This window comes from Cherax quadricarinatus, unplaced genomic scaffold (genome assembly GCF_038502225.1).
Source record: "Cherax quadricarinatus isolate ZL_2023a unplaced genomic scaffold, ASM3850222v1 Contig757, whole genome shotgun sequence".
NCBI classification, from domain to species: domain Eukaryota; kingdom Metazoa; phylum Arthropoda; class Malacostraca; order Decapoda; family Parastacidae; genus Cherax; species Cherax quadricarinatus.
In genome coordinates, this window is record NW_027195783.1 from 97501 (window position 1) to 124618 (window position 27118).

The 27118-nt window shown below is 46.0% G+C and overlaps 1 protein-coding gene across 1 annotated transcript in view; it reads left to right on the plus strand.

Moving 5' to 3' along the window:
- Window positions 1-27118, plus strand: part of LOC128703267 (organic cation transporter protein) — a gene marked incomplete at its 3' end in the record, with an annotated part of 91618 nt that overhangs the window by 61619 nt on the left and 2881 nt on the right. The window contains 2 exon segments of the mRNA XM_070080647.1: window positions 9700-9834; window positions 11559-11638. Coding sequence (XP_069936748.1) covers window positions 9700-9834; window positions 11559-11638 — 215 coding nt within the window.

A 27118-nucleotide genomic window follows, 5' to 3' on the forward strand; every position in this document is an offset into this window, starting at 1 on the left:
TGCCACCAGGTCTCCCACCCCCACAGGCCCCCCAAACCACAGTGTTGGAAAGGAAACTGAAGGTATGGTACACAAACGCTGATGGAATAACAAATAAGTGGGAGGAGTGGCACGAAAGAGTCAAAGAAGCATCACCGGACATCATAGCTCTTACAGAAACCAAGCTTACAGGTATGATAACAGATGCCATCTTTCCAACGGGATACCAAATCCTGAGGAAAGACAGAGGGAACAGGGGGGGTGGAGGAGTGGCATTGCTGATCAAAAATCGCTGGAATTTTGATGAGCTGGAGAGAGGAGATAGCGGAGAAGAAAGTGATTACATAGTGGGAACACTTCACTCTGGAGGTCCCAAGGTGGTAATAGCAGTGATGTATAACCCACCACAGAACAGCAGGAGGCCAAGGCAAGAGTACGACGAGAGCAATAGAACGATGGTTGACACACTGGCTAGAGCGGCCAGAAGAGCTCATGCATGCAGTGCAAAGCTCCTGATCATGGGGGACTTTAACCACAAGGAGATCGATTGGGAGAACTTGGACCCACATGGGGGCCAAGATACATGGAGGGCTAAGATGATGGAGGTGGTACTGGAGAACTTCATGTACCAACACGTAAGGGACACTACAAGAGAGAGAGGAGAGGATGAACCAGCAAGGCTGGACTTAGTATTCACCTTCAGTAGTGCAGATATCGAGGACATCACATATGAAAGACCCCTTGGGGCCAGTGACCATGTGGTTTTAAGCTTCGAATACACAGTAGAGCTACAAGTGGAGGGAGAAGCAGGAAGGCCAGGACGAATGAAGCCAAACTACAAGAAAGGGGACTACACAGGAATGAGGAACTACCTGAACGGGGTTCAGTGGGACAGAGAACTGGCAGGGAAGCCAGTTAATGAGATGATGGAATATGTAACAACAAAATGCAAGGAGGCTGAGGAGAGGTTTGTACCCAAGGGTAACAGGAGTAATGAAAAAGCCAGGATGAGCCCATGGTTTACCCAAAGGTGCAGGGAGGCAAAAACCAAGTGTGCTAGGGAATGGAAGAAATATAGAAGGCAAAGGACCCAGGAGAATAAGGAGAACAGTCGTAGAGCCAGAAACGAATATGCACAGATAAGAAGGGAGGCCCAAAGACAATATGAAAATGACATAGCAGCGAAAGCCAAATCTGACCCGAAACTGTTGTACAGCCACATCAGGAGGAAAACAACAGTCAAGGACCAGGTAATCAGGCTAAGGAAGGAAGGAGGAGAGACAACAGGAAATGACCGTGAAGTATGTGAAGAACTCAACAAGAGATTCAAAGAAGTGTTCACAGAGGAGACAGAAGGGACTCCAGAAAGACGGAGAGGTGGGGCACACCACCAAGTGCTGGACACAGTGCACACAACCGAGGAAGAAGTGAAGAGGCTTCTGAGTGAGCTAGATACCTCAAAGGCAATGGGGCCAGATAACATCTCCCCATGGGTATTGAGAGAGGGAGCAGAGGCGCTATGTGTACCCCTAACAACAATATTCAATACATCTATCGAAACAGGGAGATTGCCTGAGGCATGGAAGACAGCAAATGTAGTCCCAATCTTTAAAAAAGGAGACAGACATGAAGCGTTAAACTACAGACCAGTGTCACTGACATGTATAGTATGCAAAATCATGGAGAAGATTATCAGGAGAAGAGTGGTGGAACACCTAGAAAGGAATGATCTCATCAACAGCAGCCAGCATGGTTTCAGGGACGGGAAATCCTGTGTCACAAACCTACTGGAGTTCTATGACATGGTGACAGCAGTAAGACAAGAGAGAGAGGGGTGGGTGGATTGCATTTTCTTGGACTGCAAGAAGGCGTTTGACACAGTTCCCCACAAGAGATTGGTGCAAAAACTGGAGGACCAAGCAGGGATAACAGGGAAGGCACTACAATGGATCAGGGAATACTTGTCAGGAAGACAGCAGCGAGTCATGGTACGTGGCGAGGTGTCAGAGTGGGCACCTGTGACCAGCGGGGTCCCGCAGGGGTCAGTCCTAGGACCAGTGCTGTTTCTGGTATTTGTGAACGACATGACGGAAGGAATAGACTCTGAGGTGTCCCTGTTTGCAGATGACGTGAAGTTGATGAGAAGAATACACTCGATCGAAGACCAGGCAGAACTACAAAGGGATCTGGACAGGCTGCAGACCTGGTCCAGCAATTGGCTCCTGGAGTTCAATCCCACCAAGTGCAAAGTCATGAAGATTGGGGAAGGGCAAAGAAGGCCGCAGACGGAGTACAGTCTAGGGGGTCAGAGACTACAAACCTCACTCAAGGAAAAAGATCTTGGGGTGAGTATAACACCAGGCACATCTCCTGAAGCGCACATCAACCAAATAACTGCTGCAGCATATGGGCGCCTAGCAAACCTCAGAACAGCATTCCGACATCTTAATAAGGAATCGTTCAGGACCCTGTACACCGTATACGTTAGGCCCATATTGGAGTATGCGGCACCAGTTTGGAACCCACACCTAGCCAAGCACGTAAAGAAACTAGAGAAAGTGCAAAGGTTTGCAACAAGACTAGTCCCAGAGCTAAGAGGTATGTCCTACGAGGAGAGGTTAAGGGAAATCAACCTGACGACACTGGAGGACAGGAGAGATAGGGGGGACATGATAACGACATACAAAATACTGAGGGGAATTGACAAGGTGGACAAAGACAGGATGTTCCAGAGTTTGGACACAGCAACAAGGGGACACAGTTGGAAGCTAAAGACACAGATGAATCACAGGGATGTTAGGAAGTATTTCTTCAGCCACAGAGTAGTCAGTAAGTGGAATAGTTTGGGAAGCGATGTAGTGGAGGCAGGATCCATACATAGCTTTAAGCAGAGGTATGATAAAGCTCACGGCTCGGGGAGAGTGACCTAGTAGCGATCAGTGAAGAGGCGGGGCCAGGAGCTCGGACTCGACCCCCGCAACCTCAACTAGGTGAGTACAACTAGGTGAGTACACAGGATGTGACCAACACCAGTCCACTAACACCCAGGAGATGACCCACTGCAGTCCACTAACACCCAGGAGATGACCCACTGCAGTCCACTAACAACAAGGATGTGACCCACACCAGTCCACTAACACTCATGATGTGACCCACACCAGTCCACTAACACCGAGATGTGACCCACACCAGTCCACTAACACCCAGGATGCCACCCACACCAGTCCACTAACACCCAGGATGTGACCCACACCAGTCCACTAACACCCAGGATGTGACCCACACCAGTCCACTAACACCCAGGATGTGGCCCACACCAGTCCACTAACACCCAGGATGTGACCCACACCAGTCCACTAACACTCAGGATGCCACCCACACCAGTCCACTAACACCCAGGATGTGACCCACACCAGTCCACTAACACCCAGGATTTGACCCACACCAGTCCACTAACACCCAGGATGTGACCCACACCAGTCCACTAACACTCAGGATGCCACCCACACCAGTCCACTAACACCCAGGATGTGACCCACACCAGTCCACTAACACCGAGATGTGACCCACACCAGTCCACTAACACCAGGATGTGACCCACACCAGTCCACTAACACTCATGATGTGACCCACACCAGTCCACTAACACCGAGATGTGACCCACACCAGTCCACTAACACCTAGGATGCCACACACACCAGTCCACTAACACCCAGGATGCCACCCACACCAGTCCACTGACACCCAGGAAGCCACCTAGACCAGTCCACTAACACCCAGGATGCCACCCACACCAGTCTGCTAACACCCAGGATGCCACCCACACCAGTCCACTAACACCCAGGATGCCACCCACACCAGTCCACTAACACCCAGGATGCCACCCACACCAGTCCACTAACACCCAGGATGCCACCCACACCAGTTCACTAGCACCCAGGATGTGACCCACACCAGTCCACTAACACCCAGGATGCCACCCACACCAGTCCACTAACACTCAGGATGCCACCCACACCAGTCCACTAACACCCAGGATGCCTCCCATACCAGTCCACTAACACCCAGGATGCCACCCACACAAGTCTACTAACACCCAGGATGCACCCACACCAGTCCACTAACACCCAGGATGTGACCCACACCAGTCCACTAACACCCAGGATGTGACCCACACCAGTCCACTAACACCCAGGATGTGACCCACACCAGTCCACTAACACCCAGGATGTGACCCACACCAGTCCACTAACACCCAGGATACCACCCACACCAGTCCACTAACACACAGGATGCCACCCACACCAGTCCTCTAACACCCAGGATGCCACCCACACCAGTTCACTAGCACCCAGGATGACCCACACCAGTCCACTAACACCCAGGATGCCACCCACACCAGACCACTAACACCCAGGATGCCACCCACATCACTCCACTAACACCCAGGATGACACTCACACCAGTCCACTAACACCCAGGATGCACCCACACCAGTCCACTAACACCCAGGATTTGACCCAAACCAGTCCACTAACACCCAGGATGTCACCCACACCAGTCCACTAACACCCAGGATGCACCCACACCAGTCCACTAACACCCAGGATGTGACCCACACCAATCCACTAACACACAGGATGTGACCAACACCAGTCCACTAACACTCAGGATGCCACCCACACCAGTTCACTAACACCCCGGATGTGACCCACACCAGTTCACTAACACCCAGGATGCCACCCACACCAGTCCACTAACACCCAGGATGCCACCCACACCAGTTCACTAGCACCCAGGATGCCACCCACATCAGTTCACTAACACCCAGGATGCCACCCACACCAGTCCACTGACACCCAGGATGCCACCTAGACCAGTCCACTAACACCCAGGATGCCACCCACACCAGTCCGCTAACACCCAGGATGCCACCCACACCAGTCCACTAACACTCAGGATACCACCCACACCAGTCCACTAACACACAGGATGCCACCCACACCAGTCCTCTAACACCCAGGATGCCACCCACACCAGTTCACTAGCACCCAGGATGACCCACACAAGTCCACTAACACCCTGGATGCCACCCACACCAGTCCACTAACACCCAGGATGCCACCCACACCAGTCCACTAACACCCAGGATGCCACCCACACCAGTCCACTAACTCCCAGGATGCCACCCACACCAGTCCACTAACACCCAGGATGCACCCACACCAGTCCACTAACACCCAGGATGTGACCCACACCAGTCCACTAACACCCAGGATGTGACCCACACCAGTCCACTAACACCCAGGATGCACCCACACCAGTCCACTAACACCCAGGATGTGACCCACACCAGTCCACTAACACCCAGGATGTGACCCACACCAGTCCACTAACACCCAGGATGTGACCCACACCAGTCCACTAACACCCAGGATGTGTCCCACACCAGTCCACTAACACCCAGGATGTGTCCCACACCAGTCCACTACCACCCAGGATGCCACCCACACCAGTCCACTAACACCCAGGATGTGACCCACACCAGTCCACTAACACCCAGGATGTGACCCACACCAGTCCACTAACACCCAGGAGATGACCCACTGCAGTCCACTAACAACAAGGATGTGACCCACACCAGTTCATTAACACCCAGGATGCCACCCACACCAGTTCACTAGCACCCAGGTACCCATTTTACCGCTATCTGTACGACATCCTTCAAGAAAAAAGTATAAAAGTGTTCATGGCCAGGCTCTGTGTTACCATTAAGGGCTTAATGTCTGTATGTGAACTTTAATATTGTATTATGCACCTCGTATCCATCCTGTGGGCGGTAGTCGAAAGACTACAGAGGTACATAATGGGTCCAGGGACTGTACCTCAACATTACTGAGGTACATAATGGATCCAGGGACTGTACCTCAACATTACAGATGCATAATGGGTCCTGGGTCTGTACCTCAATGTTACAGAGGTACATAATGGGTCCAGGGACTGCACCTCAACATTACAGAGGTACATAATGGGTCCAGGGACTGTATCTCAACATTACAGATACATAATGGGTCCAGGGTCTGTACCTCAATATTACAGAGGTAGATAATGGGTCCAGGGACTCTACCTCAACATTACAGAGGTATGTAATGGGCTCAGGAACTGTACCTCAACATTACAGAGGTACATAATGGGTCCAGGGACTGTACCTCAATGTTACAGAGGTACATAATGGGTCCAAGGACTGTACCTCAACATTACAGAGGTACATAATGGGTCCAGGGTCTTTACCTCAACATCACAGAGGTACATAATGGGTCCAGGGACTGTACCTGAACATTACAGAGGTACATAATGGGTCCAGGGACTGTACCTTAATATAACAGAGTTACATAATGGGTCCAGGGACCTTACCTCAACATTACAGAGGTACATAATGGGTCCAGGGACTGTATCTCAACATTACAGATACATAATGGGTCCAGGGTCTGTACCTCAATATTACAGAGGTACATAATGGGTCCAGAGACTGTTCCTCGACATTACAGAGGTACATAATGGGTCTAGGAACTGTACCTCAACATTACAGAGGTACATAATGGGTCCAGGGACTGTATCTCAGTAATACAGAGGTACATAATGGGTCCAGGGTCTTTACCTCAACATCAGAGAGGTACATAATGGGTCCAGGGTCTGTACCTCAACATTACAGAGGTACATAATGTGTCCAAGGACTGTACCTCAACATTACAGAGGTACATAATGGGTCCAGGGACTGTACCTCAACATTACAGAGGTACATAATGGGTCCAGGGACTATACCTCAACATTACAGAGGTACATAATGGGTCCAGGGATTGGACCTCAACATTACCGAGGTACATAATGGGTCCAGGGACTGTACCTCAACATTACAGAGGTACATAATGGGTCCAGGGACTTTACCTCAACATTACAGAGGTACATAATGGGTCCAGGGACTGTACCTCAACATTACAGATACATAATGGGTCCAGGGTCTGTAACTCAATGTTACAGAGGTACATAATGGGTCCAGGGACTGTACCTCAACATTACTGAAGTACATAATGGGTCCAGGGACTGTACCTCAACATTACAGAGGTACATAATGGGTCCAGGGACTGTACCTCAACATTACTGAAGTACATAATGGGTCCAGGGACTGTACCTCAACATTACAGAGGTACGTAATGGGTCCAGGGACTGTACCTCAACATTACTGAAGTACATAATGGGTCCAGGGACTGTACCTCAACATTACAGAGGTATGTAATGGGTCCAGGGTCTGTACCTCAACATTACTGAAGTACATAATGGGTCTACAGACTAGACTCCAAAGTTTTGATAGCTGAACAAGTTACAAAGGTAATGAACTGCAGGTAGATCTGGTCACAATCATGACCAGTTACAAAGGTAATGAACTCCAGGTAGATCTGGTCACAGTCATGACCAGTTACAAAGGTAATGAACTCCAGGTAGATCTGGTCACAATCATGACCAGTTACAAGGGTAATGAACTCCAGGTAGATCTGGTCACAATCATGACCAGTTACAAAGGTAATGAACTCCAGGTAGATCTGGTCACAATCATGACCAGTTACAAAGGTAATGAACTCCATGTAGATCTGGTCACAATCATGACCAGTTACAAAGGTAATGAACTCCAGGTAGATCTGGTCACAATCATGACCAGTTACAAAGGTAATGAACTCCAGGTAGATCTGGTCACAATCATGACCAGTTACAAAGGTAATGAACTCCAGGTAGATCTGGTCACAATCATGACTAGTTACAAAGGTAATGAACTCCAGGTAGATCTGGTCACAATCATGACTAGTTACAAAGGTAATGAACTCCAGGTAGATCTGGTCACAATCATGACCAGTTACAAAGGTAATGAACTCCAGGTAGATCTCGTCACAATCATGACCAGTTACAAAGGTAATGAACTCCAGGTAGATCTGGTCACAATCATGACCAGTTACAAAGGTAATGAACTCCAGGTAGATCTGGTCACAATCATGACCAGTTACAAAGGTAATGAACTCCAGGTAGATCTGGTCACAATCATGACTAGTTACAAAGGTAATGAACTCCAGGTAGATCTGGTCACAATCATGACCAGTTACAAAGGTAATGAACTCCAGGTAGATCTGGTCACAATCATGACCAGTTACAAAGGTAATGAACTCCAGGTAGATCTGGTCACAATCATGACTAGTTACAAAGGTAATAAACTCCAGGTAGATCTGGTCACAATCATGACTAGTTACAAAGGTAATGAACTCCAGGTAGATCTGGTCACAGTCATGACCAGTTACAAAGGTAATGAACTCCAGGTAGATCTGGTCACAATCATGACCAGTTACAAAGGTAATGAACTCCAGGTAGATCTGGTCACAATCATGACCAGTTACAAAGGTAATGAACTCCAGGTAGATCTGGTCACAATCATGACCAGTTACAAAGGTAATGAACTCCATGTAGATCTGGTCACAATCATGACCAGTTACAAAGGTAATGAACTCCAGGTAGATCTGGTCACAATCATGACCAGTTACAAAGGTAATGAACTCCAGGTAGATCTGGTCACAATCATGACCAGTTACAAAGGTAATGAACTCCAGGTAGATCTGGTCACAATCATGACTAGTTACAAAGGTAATGAACTCCAGGTAGATCTGGTCACAATCATGACTAGTTACAAAGGTAATGAACTCCAGGTAGATCTGGTCACAATCATGACCAGTTACAAAGGTAATGAACTCCAGGTAGATCTCGTCACAATCATGACCAGTTACAAAGGTAATGAACTCCAGGTAGATCTGGTCACAATCATGACCAGTTACAAAGGTAATGAACTCCAGGTAGATCTGGTCACAATCATGACCAGTTACAAAGGTAATGAACTCCAGGTAGATCTGGTCACAATCATGACTAGTTACAAAGGTAATGAACTCCAGGTAGATCTGGTCACAATCATGACCAGTTACAAAGGTAATGAACTCCAGGTAGATCTGGTCACAATCATGACCAGTTACAAAGGTAATGAACTCCAGGTAGATCTGGTCACAATCATGACTAGTTACAAAGGTAATAAACTCCAGGTAGATCTGGTCACAATCATGACTAGTTACAAAGGTAATGAACTCCAGGTAGATCTGGTCACAATCATGACCAGTTACAAAGGTAATGAACTCCAGGTAGATCTGGTCACAATCATGACTAGATACAAAGGTAATGAACTCCAGGTAGATCTGGTCACAATCATGACTAGTTACAAAGGTAATGAACTGCAGGTAGATCTGGTCACAATCATGACCAGTTACAAAGGTAATGAACTGCAGGTAGATCTGGTCACAATCATGACCAGTTACAAAGGTAATGAACTCCAGGTAGATCTGGTCACAATCATGACCAGTTACAAAGGTAATGAACTCCAGGTAGATCTGGTCACAATCTTGACAAGTTACAAAGGTAATAAACTCCAGGTATATCTGGTCACAGTCATGACCAGTTACAAAGGTAATGAACTCCAGGTAGATCTGGTCACAATCATGACCAGTTACAAAGGTAATGAACTCCAGGTAGATCTGGTCACAATCATGACAAGTTACAAAGGTAATGAACTAGATCGTGACAATCATGACCATGTTACAAAGGTGAATGTAATGGTAATAATAATAATATATCTGACAGGTCTGTGTGCGCTCTGGTGTACTATGGACTCTCCTCCAACTCTGGCAGTTTGGGTGGCAATATCTTTGTTAATTTCATCGTTATTATGCTGATTGAGATTCCATCCTACATCTTCTCGTTCTTTATCCTTGACAGGTAATAACTTGTAAACTAAAAGAACACAGGTGTAACTAATGTGATGTTTTATTTTGTGTTTGTACGGCTTGATAAAGCTCCTGGAGAGCGAAACGTTGCCGCAATAAAACGTCACATTAGTTGCGCTTGTGTCCTATTACTAAACATATTGTTGGTAATTCTAGAAATATATGGACTCTGTCAGGTAATATCTTCATTCCTTGCAAAGTTCAGAAAGATAACTTATGCCTATGTTAATTATGCATAAAGCCTAACAACTCTTGACTGTCATAAAAGCAGTCATGTGTTTGGGTCCTTTTGGTATTAAAGTTGAGTGTATATATATATATACTGAGATAAGGGATTCAGGGAAACCGGTTAGCCGGACTTGAGTCCTTTAAATGGGAATTACAGTGCTTGCACTTTTAGGGGTTTGAGATACTGGCAGTTTGGAGGGACTTCTAAACTGTTGTATCTGAGTGCCACTACAAAGATAGTAATTATGTATGAGGTGAAGTGTTTAATGATAATGAAAGTATTTTCTTTTTGGTGATTTTCTTTCTTTTTTGGGTCACCCTGCCTCGGTGGGAGACGGCCGACATATTGAAAAAAAAGGAGAGATAGACGGCACTCATCAGATAATAAACAAAATATGCTAAACAAAACAATAGTGATACCTCGGGTTACGAACTTAATTACAGTGGACCCCCGGTTAACGATATTTTTTCACTCCAGAAGTATGTTCAGGTGCCAGTACTGACCGAATTTGTTCCCATAAGGAATATTGTGAAGTAGATTAGTCCATTTCAGACCCCCAAACATACACGTACAAACGCACTTACATAAATACACTTACATAATTGGTCACATTCGGAGGTAATCGTTAGGCGGGGGTCCACTGTAGTTCCAGAAGGATATTCAAGTTACGATACCGAACGAATTTATTCCCATAAGGAATAACATAAATTAATCAGTTTCAGACCCCCAAAAGTACACTTGCAAAAGCACTTACAAAAATACGCTTACATAATTGTTCGAATTTTGAGGTGCTCGTATCCCAAGGTACCAATGTAATAAGAATCTTAAAACATCTTGAAATGTTCCTGGAATGTATATTACTTTGAACTTCTGATAATTAACTACCTGTATTGTTATTTTTTATTTGTTGATTTTATCATATTTATCAGATAATAGGAAGGTTAAACATTAAATAAGTTTATTTCTTTGTTACTGGATAATCCTTATTACACACGGTGTGAGAGTCTTGGAGGTTGTTACTGGATAATCCTTATTACACACAGTGTGAGTTGTTACTGGAAGATCCTTATTACACACAGTGTGAGAGTCTTGGAGGTTGTTACTGGATAATCCTTATTACACACAGTGAGAGTTGTTACTGGAAGATCCTTATTACACACAGTGTGAGAGTCTTGGAGGTTGTTACTGGAAGATCCTTATTACACACAGTGTGAGAGTCTTGGAAGTTGTTACTGGAAGATCCTTATTACACACAGTGTGAGAGTCTTGGAGGTTGTTACTGGAAGATCCTTATTACACACAGTGTGAGAGTCTTGGAGGTTGTTACTGGAAGATCCTTATTACACACAGTGTGAGAGTCTTGGAGGTTGTTACTGGATGATCCTTATTACACACAGTGTGTGAGAGCCTTGCAGGTTGTTAGTGAATAACACTCTGCACTGTATGATAGACGAGTATGTTGTTACTGTAAGATTCTCCTTCCACAGAATGGGAAGGAAGGGCTCACTGTCGTTCGTGTTCCTGCTTGGCGGATTCTCCTGTTTAATATCTGGATTCATCCCGGAAGGTACACAATATATCTATTTACTACAAGTACATGTACATGGTTTACCTGGAGTTTACCTGGAGAGAGTTTCGGGGGTCAACGCCCCCGCGGCCCGGTCTGTGACCAGGCCTCCTGGTGGATCAGCGCCTGATCAACCAGGCTGTTGCTGCTGGCTGCACGCAAACCAACGTACGAGCCACAGCCCGGCTGATCAGGAACTGACTTTAGGTGCTTGTCCAGTGCCAGCTTGAAGACTGCCAGGGGTCTGTTGGTAATCCCCCTTATGTGTGCTGGGAGGCAGTTGAACAGTCTCGGTCCCCTGACACTTATTGTATGGTCTCTTAACGTGCTAGTGACACCCCTGCTTTTCATTGGGGGGATGGTGCATCGTCTGCCAAGTCTTTTGCTTTCGTAGTGAGTGATTTTCGTGTGCAAGTTCGGTACTAGTCCCTCTAGGATTTTCCAGGTGTATATAATCATGTATCTCTCCCTCCTGCGTTCCAGGGAATACAGGTTTAGAAACCTCAAGCGCTCCCAGTAATTGAGGTGTTTTATCTCCGTTATGCGCGCCGTGAAAGTTCTCTGTACATTTTCTAGGTCGGCAATTTCACCTGCCTTGAAAGGTGCTGTTAGAGTGCAGCAATATTCCAGCCTAGATAGAACAAGTGACCTGAAGAGTGTCATCATGGGCTTGGCCTCCCTAGTTTTGAAGGTTCTCATTATCCATCCTGTCATTTTTCTAGCAGATGCGATTGATACAATGTTATGGTCCTTGAAGGTGAGATCCTCCGACATAATCACTCCCAGGTCTTTGACGTTGGTGTTTCGCTCTATTTTGTGGCCAGAATTTGTTTTGTACTCTGATGAAGATTTAATTTCCTCATGTTTACCATATCTGAGTAATTGAAATTTCTCATCGTTGAACTTCATATTGTTTTCTGCAGCCCACTGAAAGATTTGGTTGATGTCCGCCTGGAGCCTTGCAGTGTCTGCAATGGAAGACACTGTCATGCAGATTCGGGTGTCATCTGCAAAGGAAGACACGGTGCTGTGGCTGACATCCTTGTCTATGTCGGATATGAGGATGAGGAACAAGATGGGAGCTAGTACTGTGCCTTGTGGAACAGAGCTTTTCACCGTAGCTGCCTCGGACTTTACTCTGTTGACGACTACTCTCTGTGTTCTGTTAGTGAGGAAATTATAGATCCATCGACCAACTTTTCCTGTTATTCCTTTAGCGCGCATTTTGTGCGCTATTACGCCATGGTCACACTTGTCGAAGGCTTTTGCAAAGTCTGTATATATTACATCTGCATTCTTTTTGTCTTCTAGTGCATTTAGGACCTTGTCGTAGTGATCCAGTAGTTGAGACAGACAGGAGCGACCTGTTCTAAACCCATGTTGCCCTGGGTTGTGTAACTGATGGCTGACATCAGTGACATACTACTATGTAGAAAGCCCCTTGTTATGCTGAGCATTACCTGCAACTTAGGTCAGTGTCCCAGGATGCAACCCACACCAGTGCACTAACACCCAGGATGTGACCCACACCAGTGCACTAACACCCAGGATGTGACCCACACCAGTCCACTAACACCCAGGATGTGACCCACACCAGTGCACTAACACCCAGGATGTGACCCACACCAGTCCACTAACACCCAGGATGTGACCCACACCAGTCCACTAACACCCAGGATGTGACCCACACAAGTGCACTAACACCCAGGATGTGACCCACACCAGTCCACTAACACCCAGGATGTGACCCACACCAGTCCACTAACACCCAGGATGTGACCCACACCAGTCGACTAACACCCAGGATGTGACCCACACCAGTCCACTAACACCCAGGATGTGACCCACACCAGTCGACTAACACCCAGGATGTGACCCACACCAGTCGACTAACACCCAGGATGTGACCCACACCAGTCGACTAACACCCAGGATGTGACCCACACCAGTCGACTAACACCCAGGATGTGACCCACACCAGTCCACTAACACCCAGGATGTGACCCACACCAGTCGACTAACACCCAGGATGTGACCCACACCAGTCCACTAACACCCAGGATGTGACCCACACCAGTCGACTAACACCCAGGATGTGACCCACACCAGTCGACTAACACCCAGGATGTGACCCACACCAGTCGACTAACACCCAGGATGTGACCCACACCAGTCGACTAACACCCAGGATGTGACCCACACCAGTCGACTAACACCCAGGATGTGACCCACACCAGTCGACTAACACCCAGGATGTGACCCACACCAGTCGACTAACACCCAGGATGTGACCCACACCAGTCCACTAACACCCAGGATGTGACCCACACCAGTCGACTAACACCCAGGATGTGACCCACACCAGTCGACTAACACCCAGGATGTGACCCACACCAGTCGACTAACACCCAGGATGTGACCCACACCAGTCGACTAACACCCAGGATGTGACCCACACCAGTCCACTAACACCCAGGATGTGACCCACACCAGTCCACTAACACCCAGGATGTGACCCACACCAGTCCACTAACACCCAGGATGTGACCCACACCAGTCGACTAACACCCAGGATGTGACCCACACCAGTCCACTATCACCCAGGATGTGACCCACACCAGTTCACTAACACCCAGGATGTGACCCACACCAGTCCACTAACACCCAGGATGTGACGCATGCCAGTCCACTAACACCCAGGATGTGACCCACACCAGTCGACTGACACCCAGGATGTGACCCACTCCAGTCCACTAACACCCAGGATGTGACCCATGCCAGTCCACTGACACCCAGGATGTGACCCACACCAGTCGACTAACACCCAGGATGTGACCCACACCAGTCGACTAACACCCAGGATGTGACCAACACCAGTCCACTAACACCCAGGATGTGACCCACACCAGTCGACTAACACCCAGGAAGTGACCCACACCAGTCCACTAACACCCAGGATGTGACCCACACCAGTCCACTAACACCCAGGATGTGACCCACACCAGTCGACTAACACCCAGGATGTGACCCACACCAGTCCACTAACACCCTGGATGTGACCCACGCCAGTCCACTAACACCCAGGATGTGATCTACACCAGTCCACTAACACTCAGGATGTGACCCACGCCAGTTCACTAACACCAAGGATGTGACCCACACCAGTCCACTAACACCCAGGATGTGACCCACACCAGTCCACTAACACCCAGGATGTGACCCACACCAGTCGACTAACACCCAGGATGTGACCCACACCAGTCCACTAACACCCAGGATGTGACCCACACCAGTCCACTAACACCCAGGATGTGACCCACACCAGTCCACTAACACCCTGGATGTGACCCACGCCAGTCCACTAACACCCAGGATGTGATCTACACCAGTCCACTAACACCCAGGATGTGACCCACGCCAGTCCACTAACACCAAGGATGTGACCCACACCAGTCCACTAACACCCAGGATGTGACCCACACCAGTCCACTAACACCCAGGATGTGATCTACACCAGTCCACTAACACCCAGAATGTGACCCACGCCAGTGCACTAACACCAAGGATGTGACCCACGCCAGTCCACTAACACCAAGGATGTGACCCACACCAGTCCACTAACACCAAGGATGTGACCCACACCAGTCCACTAACACCCAGGATGTGACCCACACCAGTCCCTAACACCCAGGATGCGACCCACACCAGTCGACTAACACCCAGGTACCCATTTTACTGATGGGGAACATAGACAACAGGTGGAAAGAAACACGTCCAATGTTTCTACTCTGGCTGGGAATCGAACCCAGGCCCTCACCGTGTGAGGCGAGAGCGTTAGCCACCAGGCCACCAGATCCCAGTGGTGGCAGATCACAGCTTCCACTCCAACATCGTCACCAACAACACTTACACAAAGCACATATGGTACATTAAATAGCGATTAATTTAAACAGTTTTAAATTAAATAAGTGCAAAACAGTTTGGTATCTTTATTGTTGAATTATTTCGCCTACACAGTAGGCTTCTTCAGCCAAATACCAAGAGAGCAGTAGAAGTGACTTGAAGATGATGTAATCAGTCCATCAACCTTGGAGAAAAAGTATTTGAGGTGGTCAGTCCCTCAGCCTGGAGAAGAATTCAACTCCATGGTCTGGAACGATATGAAGCTGAATCATGAGAACTTTTAGTTAGTTTAATATGTTTATTATGCACCCCATACCCATCCTGTGGGCGGTAGTCAAAAGATTACAGAGGTACATAATTGGTCCAGGGACTGGATAGCTGATAGATTTGATAGCTGAGCAAGTTACAGAGGTAATGAATTCACAATTTACAAAGGTAATGAACTCACAATTTACAAAGGTAATGAACTCCAGGTAGGTCTAGTCACAATCATGACAAGTTACAAAGGTATTTACAGATTACAGAGGTACGTAATGGGTCCAGGGACTGGGCTCCCAAAGTTGTGATGGCTGAACTAGGTACAAGGTAATGAACTCACAAGTTACAAAGGTAATGAACTCACAAGTTACAAAGGTAATGAACTCACAAGTTACAAAGGTAATGAATACTGTAAGAATGGTTACTTACGTTTATACATGGCTACAATCATGAACAAATTATAGTGTAATGAGCAATTCACACTTCCACACCCGGTCACAACTGTAGTGAGTTATTGGTGCAAATATTGATTGTTAAGACGGTGTCTTAAATACTGTCGAAGGTGAGGTGGAAGATTTCAAAGACGTAGTAAGGGATGCACTGTGTACAAAAACTGAAGAGGGTCACCAAATTGAACGAACGAAACACGTAAAAGGCTTGGGAATAATTATGTCAGCTGACCAGGCCTGGTGGCCTGGCTGGGTGGCCTGGTGGCCTAACACCTCCCTTAAAGCTCTTGCTTCACACACAGAGGGTCCGGGTTTGATTCCCGGCGGGTGGAAATATTTTGACACGTTTCCTTACACCTGTTGTCCTGTTCACCTAGCAGCAAATAGGTACCTGGGTGTTAGTGGATTGGTGTGGGTGGCATCCTGGGGGACAACATCGAGAAGCACAATGAAAATAAGTCAGACAGTCCTTGATGACGCACTGACTTTCTTGGGTTATCTTGGCTCGCTAACCCTCCGGGGTTAAAAATCAGAAGGAAATCTTATCAAGACAAAGATCATGACAGCCAGGAAGATGATGGGGAGGGGGGGAGTATTTAGAACTTTCAAAACCAGGGAAGTAATACCAGTAGTGACACTCTTCAAATCACTAGTGCTCCCTCATTTGGAATATTGCTCAGTGTTGACGGCTCCGTTCAGAGCAGGAGAAATATCAGAGCAGGAACAAATACGAAGATCACTTACTGCTCACTCTGAGCCAGTAAAGCACCTAAATTACTGGGAACACCTGCAAGTCTTGAACATGTATTCACCGGAGCAGAGGAGAGAGAGATACATGATAATATACACCAGGAAAGTACTCGAGGGATTGGTCCCAAATTTGCACACTGCCATAACAACATACTGGAGTGAGAGGTATGCGAGGAAGTGCAAAATAAATCCAGTGAGGAGCAGCGGTGGGGTGGGGACAATAAGGGAACAACATCCAGGGTCCCAGTGCTATTCAACATCTTGCCAGAAGATATCAGAAACACGGCTGATAGTGCTGTCCTGGGAGACAGTAATGGTGAAGCTGGAGGTGCTGTCCTGGGAGACAGTAATGGTGAAGCTGGAGATTTTATCCAGGTAGTCAGGAAATATACGCAGGAGGGAATGCATGTAAATGACCCCATGGGAGACAGGAGCTGTAGTGGGGAAACAAGTGTAGTCAAGGACAAGATAAAACCAATATTACAAACTAGCAATACCACATGAAATAGCAAACAAGAGGACTCCACTAGCAATAGTGAAGATATATTACCAAAAACAACTGGAGGGAGCTCCATTGTTGGTGCTAGGGAGGATAGGAATAAAACAGGTAAACATGCACCAACAGGGAATACAGTCACAAAAACCCAAGGCAAACGGAAACCAAGCCTGTGCACATACTATGCACTTGGTATCTGCAGGCATGGGAAATCTGGAAAAACAGATGGGACGTGCAACTATGACCACCCTAGAAAATGCCGTGCCCATATGACAACAGGAAATGCAAACTCCCTTCCTGTAAGCTTTTTCACCCTGAAATGTGTTCCTCTTCAGTACAGGAAGGACTGTGCCATAACTTAAATTGCCAGGCATACCATCTAAAGGGGACAAAAAGATACAAAACATCCAGGCCATGGGAAAACCTGTGTAGTCACAGCCACTCAAGAGGGAGAGGTTTTTTAGTGCCAGGAAGAAAATAAAAATGGCAGGAAATAGAGGAAATCGTACACCAAATCCAGTCATTCCTGCAGTGGAACCACAGTCGATGGACTCCACTCCAAACCAACAGATACAGATACTAATGCCGGAAAAAAAGTCCCCCCCAGTACCACCAATACCACCAGTCCGATGACATTCTTCTTTGCAAATATACAGGGTCTAAAGCCAGCAATGAACAACAAAATACCTTTCATCCGTAGACTGCTTGCGGAGGCAAATGCAATGTTCGCGGCTTTCACTGAGACCCACATAAAGGATCACTTGGAAAACGAAATATGGATCCCAGGTTACAACGTATACAGATGCGACAGAGTGAACAGGCAAAAGGGGGGGGGGGTTGGCCTGTACATCGCAGAGTCACTTGTTTGCACAGAACTGCTTAATGCCTCAAATGATGTAGTGGAAGTTTTAGCAGTAAAGATTGAGAACCAAAACCTAGTCATTGTGGTAGTCTACAAGCCTCCGGATGCAATGTCCCAGCAATTCCAGGAACTGCTGTTGAAAATTGACCACTGTCTGGAAAATCAACCAGCTCCTGGCCCCAACATCTTGCTCCTGGGGGATTTCAACTTGAGGCACCTAAAATGGAGGAATATAGCAAATAATATTGTTGCAGTGATAACACCAGGAGGCAGCTCTGACGAGAACTCACACACACACACGAGCTTTTAAATCTCTGCGCAAAATTCAATTTAAACCTGCAAGTAATAGAGCCTACTAGACTGGAGAATATACTAGACCTCATCTTCACTAACAATGATGATCTGATACGAAATGTCACCATATCAAAAACAATATACTCAGATCACAACATAATCGAGGTCCAGACATGTATGCGTGGAGCCGCAGACCGACATAATGAGACTAGTCACGAGGGAGCATTCACCAAATTCAACTTCAATAACAAAAACATAAAGTGGGACCAAGTAAACCAAGTCCTAACCGATATAAGCTGGGAAGATACTAAGCAACACAGACCCTAACTTATGCCTAGAACAGATTAACTTGGTGGCACTCGATGTATGCACAAGGCTTATTCCTCTTAGAAAAAGGAGGAGTAGATGTAAAATAGAAAGAGACAGGCGCTCCCTTTACAGGCGATAGAAAAGAATAACAGAGCAGCTAAAAGAGGCCAATATATCTGAAATGCGTAGGGAGTCACTGGTCTGAGAAATAGCAAACATCAAACTTAAGCTAAAGGAATCTTATAGGAGTCAGGAATCGTGGGAAGAACTAAAAGCCATAAATGAAATCGAGAGAAACCCAAAGTCGAGAACAACGTCCAGTATTAGGCCCCTACTTAAACAAGATGCGTCCTACACAGATGACAGCAAGGAAATGAGTGAGCTACCAAGTCCCAATATGACTCAGTTTTTAGCAAGCCGCTAACCAGACTGAGAGTCGAAGATCAAAATTAATTTTTTATGAGAGATCCACAGAATTTGGTTAACACAAGCCTATCTGATGTTATCCTGACGCCAACTGACTTCGAACAGGCGATAAATGACATGCCCATGCACTCTGCCCCAGCACCAGACTCATGGAACTCCGTGTTCATCAAGAACTGCATGAAGCCCCTGTCACGAGCTTTTACCATCCTATGGAAAGGGAGCATGGACACGGGGCTTGTCCCACAGTTATTAAAAACAACAGACATAGCCCCACTCCACAAAGGGGGCAGTAAAGCAACAGCAAAGAACTACAGACCGATAGCACTAACATCCCATATCATAAAAATCTTTGAAAGGGTCCTAAGAAGCAAGATCACCACCCATCTAGAAACCCATCAGTTACACAACCCAGGGCAACATGGGTTTAGAACAGGTCGCTCCTGTCTCTCTCAACTATTGGACCACTACGACAAGGTCCTAGATGGATTAGAAGACAAAAAGAATGCAGATGTAATATATACTGACTTTGCAAAAGCCTTTGACAATCGTGACCATGGCGTAATAGTACACAAAATGCGTGATAAAGGAATAACAGGAAAAGTTGGTTGATGGATCTATAATTTCCTCACAAACAGAACACAAAGAGTAATAGTCAACAGAGCAAAGTCCGAGGCAGCTACGGTGAAAAGCTCTGTTCCACAAGGCACAGTACGTGCTCCCATCTTGTTCCTCATCCTCATATCCGACATAGACAAGCATGTCAGCCACAGCACCGTGTCTTCCTTTGCAGATGACACCCGAATCTGCATGACAGTGTCTTCCATTGCAGACACTGCAAGGCTCCAGGCAGACATCAACCAAATCTTACAGTGGGCTGCAGAAAACAATATGAAGTTCAACGATGAGAAATTTCAATTACTCAGATATTGTAAACACGAGGAAATTAGATCTTCATCAGTGTACAAAACAAATTCTGGCCACAAAATAGAGCGAAACACAAACGTCAAAGACCTGGGAGTGATCATGTCGGAGGATCTCACCTTCAAGGACCATAACATTGTATCAATCACATCTGGTAGAAAAATGACAGGATGGATAATGAGAACCTTCAAAACTAGGGATGTCCAGCCCATGATGACACTCTTCAGGTCACTTGTTCTATCTAGGCTGGAATATTGCTGCACACTAACAGCACCTTTCAAGGCAGGTGAAATTGCTGACCTAGAAAATGTACAGAGAACCTTCACGGCGCGCATAACGGAGATAAAACACCTCAATTACTGGGAGCGCTTGAGGTTCCTAAACCTGTATTCCCTGGAACGCAGGCGGGAGAGATACATGATTATATACACCTGGAAAATCCTAGAGGGTCTAGTACCAAAGTTGCACACGAAAATCACTCACTACGAAAGCAAATGACTTGGCAGACGATGCAACATCCCCCCAATGAAAAGCAGGGGTGTCACTAGCACGTTAAGAGACCATACAATAAGTGTCAGGGGCCCGAGACTGTTCAACTGCCTCCCAGCACACATAAGGGGGATTACCAACAGACCCCTGGCAGTCTTCAAGCTGGCACTGGACAAGCACCTAAAGTCAGTTCCTGACCAGCCGGGCTGTGGCTCGTACGTTGGTTTGCGTGCAGCCAGCAGCAACAGCCTGGTTGATCAGGCTCTGATCCACCAGGAGGCCTGGTCACAGACCGGGCCGCGGGGGCGTTGACCCCCGGAACTCTCTCCAGGTAAACTCCAGGTAAGTATAGAAACCTTCAAGAAGAAACTGGACAAGTATCTTCACCAATTGCCAGATCAACCAGGCTATGTTGGATATGCGGGGTAGCAGGCCTCCAGCAGCAACAGCCTGGTTGACCAGGCAAGTGCCAGACGAGCCTTGCCCATGGCCAGGCAAACAGATTTTCAACGTCCCTCTTAATGTTGATACATTGATTCACAAGATAACCCTCACCTCTGCTTTGCCAATGAATTCCTTTCTTCTGCCGTAAAAGATTTTGAGTTTATTATTCACCCATTTCGGGTCATTTCTGTTCGATCATATTTCTTAAAATGGAATAAACATTCTTTGGGCAGCATGTGTTTAGGAAGCTGTCATACTGATAGCTCTCTTTGTTACCCCAGTCAACAGATGATAAGTGTTCTCTAAGCCCATCGTAATCTGCTAAGCGAAAATCTGGGACCATTACTGAGTTATCCATATTATCATACTTCCATTCAATGTTAAATGTAATTGATTTGTGGTTGCTTGTGCCAAGTTCCTCCGTAGTTTCTAAATTATAAACAAGGGTTTCTTTGTTTGCCAGAATCAAGTCAATCAGGTTATTTCCCCTTGTAGGTTCTGTAACAAACTGCTTTAAAAAACTCTCCTGAACTATTTTTAAGAAGTCGTTAAACTCTAAATTCCCAGTCAAGGAATTCCAATCAATCTGACTAAAGTTAAAGTCTCCTAGAATTACTAAGTTATTGTGCCTTGTGGCCCTAACAATTTCCTCCCAAAGTAGTCTTTCTTGCCCGTCTGAAAATTCTATACAGTCAGACTCCGTATGTGTTATTTCAGACTTTATACTCATTTTTATGCAACAGTTCAAGCGATCTCGGACATACAATGCCACCCCACCCCCTTCCCGATACTTCTATCTACTTGGAACAATTTAAAACCCTGAATGTGGCATGCAGCAGGCATGTCCCGATTATTTGAATTAAACCACGTCTCAGTTATGGCAGATACATCAATGTTACCTGCACTAGCAACTAATCTCAACTCGTCCATCTTTTCTCTTCCTGTTCATTTCTGTTTTTCCACTATACCTGTTACTGCCCTTGTCACCTAGTGCCACTGATTTTCCAATATCCACTTCATTCTGCCTATTACTGATTCCCCTAAAACTGACAATATTACTACACTGTTACGTCATTGTTCTGCCCCCCAAAACCCATACCACTATCTCTAGTTTAAAGCTATAACAGCTCCCTCCACTGTACTGGCCAGTGCCCCCATCCCAGACCTAGATAAGTGAAACCCTCATCCCTAGCATACATGTCATTTCTGCCATAGAAGAGGTTCCAATTGTCAATGAATGTTGTTGTATTTTCCTTACAATGTAGTAACATTCATTGACAACTGAGACCTCTGCTATGGAAGAAATGACATGAATGCCAGGGATTTGGTTAACTATTCTAATGTTATGCTGCTGGTGTCAGGCACTGATCACTGGAGTATTGCTCTGGAGTTACATTACTGGTGTTAAGATAACTGTAATACTGCTCTGATGTATCGTTATGCTGTCAGGGTTAGATAACTTTATATGATAAATGGTTCAAAACCGACAAGTTGATGATTGAGACACTTATGCAACACATGGGAATCTTTATTGAAGAAACGTTTCGCCACACAGTGGCTTCATCAGTTCAATACAAATCAGAAGGGTGTGTGAGAGAGAGAGAGACTCAGCAATCAACATTTGCACCAATAACTCACTACAGTTGTGACCGGGTGTGGAAGTGTGAATTGCTCATTACTCTAAAATTTGTTCATGATTGCAGCCATGTATAAACGTAAGTAACCATTCTTACAGTATTCATTACCTTTGTAACTTGTGAGTTCATTACCTTTGTAACTTGTGAGTTCATTACCTTGTACCTAGTTCAGCCATCAAAACTTTGGAGCCCGGTCCCTGGACCCATTGTGTACCTCTGTAATCTGTAAATACCTTTGTAACTTGTAATGATTGTGACTAGACCTACCTGGAGTTCATTACCTTTGTAAATTGTGAGTTCATTACCTTTGTAAATTGTGAGTTCATTGCCTCTGTAGCTTGCTCAGCTATCAAAACTTTGAGGCCCAGTCCCTGGACCCATTATGTACCTCTGTAATCTTTTGACTACCGCCCACAGGATGGGTATGGGGTGCATAATAAACATATTAAACTAACTAACTGTAAGGAGAGGAGGAGTTTGATATATACCTGGAGTTTACCTGGAGAGAGTTCTGGGGGTCAATGCCCCTATGGCCCGGTCTGTGACCAGGCCTCCTGGTGGATCAGAGCCTGATCAACCAGGTTGCATGCAATCCAACGTATGAGCCACAGCCCGGCTGGTCAGGTACCGACTTTAGGTGCTTGTCCAGCGCCTGCTTGAAGACAACCAGGGGTCTATTTTCAATCCCCCTTATGCATGCTGGGAGGCAGTTGAACAGTCTCGGGCCCCTGACACTTATTGTATTGTCTCTTAACATGCTAGTGACACCCTTGCTTTTCATTGGGAGGATGTTGCATCATCTGCCGAGTCTTTTGCTTTCGTTGTGAGTGATTTTCGTGTGCAAGTTCGGTACTAGTCCCTCTAGGATTTTCCAGGTGTATATAATCATGTATCTCTCCCGCCTGCATTCCAGGGAATACAGGTTCAGGAACTTCAAGCACTCACAGTAATTGAGGTGTTTTATCTCCATTATGTGCGCCGTGAAGGTTCTCTGTACATTTTCTAGGTCAGCAATTTCACCTGCCTTGAAAGGTGCTGTTAGTGTGCAGCAATATTCCAGCCTAGATAGAACAAGTGACCTGAAGAGTGTCATCATGGGCTTGGCCTCCCTAGTTTTGAAGGTTCTCATTATCCATCCTGTCATTTTTCTAGCAGATGCGATTGATACAATGTTATGGTCCTTGAAGGTGAGATCCTCCGACATGATCACTCCCAGGTCTTTGACGTTGGTGTTTCGCTCTATTTTGTGGAAGGAGTTTGTTTTGTACTCTGATGAAGTTTTAATTTCCTCATGTTTACCATATCGGAGTAATTGAAATATCCCATCCTTGAACTTCATATTGTTTTCTGCAGCCCATTGAAAGAATTGGTTGATATCCGCCTGGAGCTTTGCAGTGTCTGCAATGGAAGACACTGTCATGCAGATTCGGGTGTCATCTGCAAAGGAAGACACGGTGCTGTGGCTGACATCCTTGTCTATGTCAGATATGAGGATGAGAAACAAGATGGGAGTGAGTACTGTGCCTTGTGGAACAGAGCTTTTCTCCGTAGCCACGTCAGACTTTACTCTGTTTACTACTACTCTTTGTGTTCTGTTTGTGAGGAAATTATAGATCCATCTACCAACTTTTCCTGTTATTCCTTTATCACGCATTTTTGTGCGCTATTACGCCTGGTCACACTTGTCGAAGGCTTTTCCAAAGTCTGTATAGGGCATATAGTCTGTATAGTCTTCTAGGGCATCTAGGACCTTGTCGAGGTGATCCAGTAGCTGAGACAGACAGGAGCGACCTGCTCTAAACCCATGTTGCCCTGGGTTGTGTAATTGATGGGTATCTAGATGGGTGGGGATTTTGCTTCTTAGGACCCTTTCAAAAATATTTATGATATGGGATGTTAGTGCTATCGGTCTGTAGCTCTTTGCTATTGCTTTACTGCCCCCTTTGTGGAGTGGGGCTATGTCTGTTGTTTTTAGTAGCTGTGGGACGACCCCCGTGTCCATGTTCCCTCTCCATAGGATGGAAAAGGCTCGTGATATGGGCTTCTTGCAGTTCTTGATGAACACGGAGTTCCATGAGTCTGGCCCTGGGGCAGAGTGTATGGGCATGTCATTTATCGCCTGTTCGAAGTCATTTGGTGTTAGGATAATATCAGATAGGCTTGTGTTAGCCAAATTCTGTTGCTCTCTCATAAAAAAATTAATTTTGATCTTCGACTCTCAGTCTGACTAGCGGCTTGCTAAAAACTGAGTCATATTGGGACTTAAGTAGCTCACTCATTTACTTGCTGTCATCTGTGTAGGACCCATCTTGTTTAAGTAGGGGCCCAATACTGGATGTTGTTCTCGACTTTGATTTGGCATAAGAAAAGAAATACTTTGGGCTTCTCTCGATTTCATTTATGGCTCTTAGTTTTTCCCGCGATTCCTGACTCCTATAAGATTCCTTTAGCTTAAGTTAGATGTTTGCTATTTCTCTGACCAGTGTCTCCCTATGCATTTCAGATATACATGTATTGGCCTCCTTTAGCCGCTCTGTTATTCTTTTCTGTCGCCTGTAAAGGGAGCACCTGTCTCTGTCTATTTTACATCTACTCCTCCTTTTTCTTAAAGGAATAAGCTTTGAGCATACATCGAGTGCCACCGAGTTAATCTGTTCTAGGCATAAGTTGGGGTCTGTGTTGCTTAGTCTATCTTCCCAGCGTATATCGGTTAGGACTTGGTTTACTTGGTTCCACTTTATGTTCTTGTTATTGAAGTTGAATTTGGTGAATGCTCCCTCGTGACTAATCTCATTTTGTCGGTCTGGGGCTCCGTGCATACATGTCTGAACCTCGATTATGTTGTGATCTGAGTATATTGTTTTTGATATGGTGACATTTCGTATCACATCATCATTGTTAGTGAAGATGAGGTCTAGTGTATTCTCCAGACTAGTAGGCTCTATTATTTGCTGGTTTAAGTTGAATTTTGTGCAGAGATTTAAAAGCTCGTGTGTGTGTGTGAGTTCTCGTCAGAGCTGCCTCCTGGTGTTATCACTGCAACAACATTATTTGCTATATTCCTCCATTTTAGGTGCCTCAAGTTGAAATCCCCCAGGAGCAAGATGTTGGGGGCAGGAGCTGGTAGATTTTCCAGACAGTGGTCAATTTTTAACAGCTGTTCCTGGAATTGCTGGGATGTTGCATCCGGAGGCTTGTAGACTACCACAATGACTAGGTTTTGGTTCTCGACCTTTACTGCTAAAACTTCCACTACATCATTTGAGGCATTATGCAGTTCTGTGCGATATACAGGCCAGCCCCCCCCCCCTTTTTGCCTGTTCACTCTGTCACATCTGTATAGGTTGTAACCTGGGATCCATATTTCGTTGTCCAAGTGATCCTTTATATGGGTCTCTGTGAAAGCCGCGAACATTGCCTTTGCCTCTGCAAGCAGTCCACGGATGAAAGGTATTTTGTTGTTCGTTGCTGGCTTTAGACCCTGTATTTTTGGAAAGAAGAATGTCATCGGACTAGTGGTATTGGTGGTACTGGGAGGGACTTTTTTTTTTCCGGCACTAGTGTCTGTATCTGTTGGTTTGAAGTGGAGGCCATCGACTGTGGTTCCACTCCAGAAATGACTGGATTTGGCATATGATTTCTGCCATTTCCTGCCAGTTTTTTTTTTACCTTCCTGGCACTAAAAAAAACTCTCCCTCTTGAGTGGCTGTGGCTACACAGGTTTTCCCATGGCCTGGATGTTTTGTATCTTTTTGTCCCCTTTAGATGGTGTGCCTGGCAATTTAAGTTATTGCAGTCTTTCCTCTACTGAAGAGGGACACATTTCAGGGTGAAAAAGCTTACAGGAAGGGAGTTTGCATTTTCCTATTGTCATATGGACACGGCATTTTCTAGGGTGGTCATAGTTGCACGTCCCATCTGTTTTTCCAGATTTCCCATGCCTACAGATACCAAATGCATAGTATGTGCACAGGCTTGGTTTCCATTTGCCTTGGGTTTCTGTGACTGTATTCCCTGTTGGTGCATGTTTACCTGTCTCATTTCTATCCTCACTAGTACTAACAATGGAGCTATCACCAGTTGTTTCTGGTAATATATCCTCACTATTGCTAATGGAGTCCCCTTGTTTGCTATCTCCTGTGGTATTACTAGTTTGTAACATTGGTTTTATCTTGTCATTGACTACTCTTGTTTCCCCACTACAGCTCCTGTCTCCCTCGAGGTCATTTATATGCATTCCCT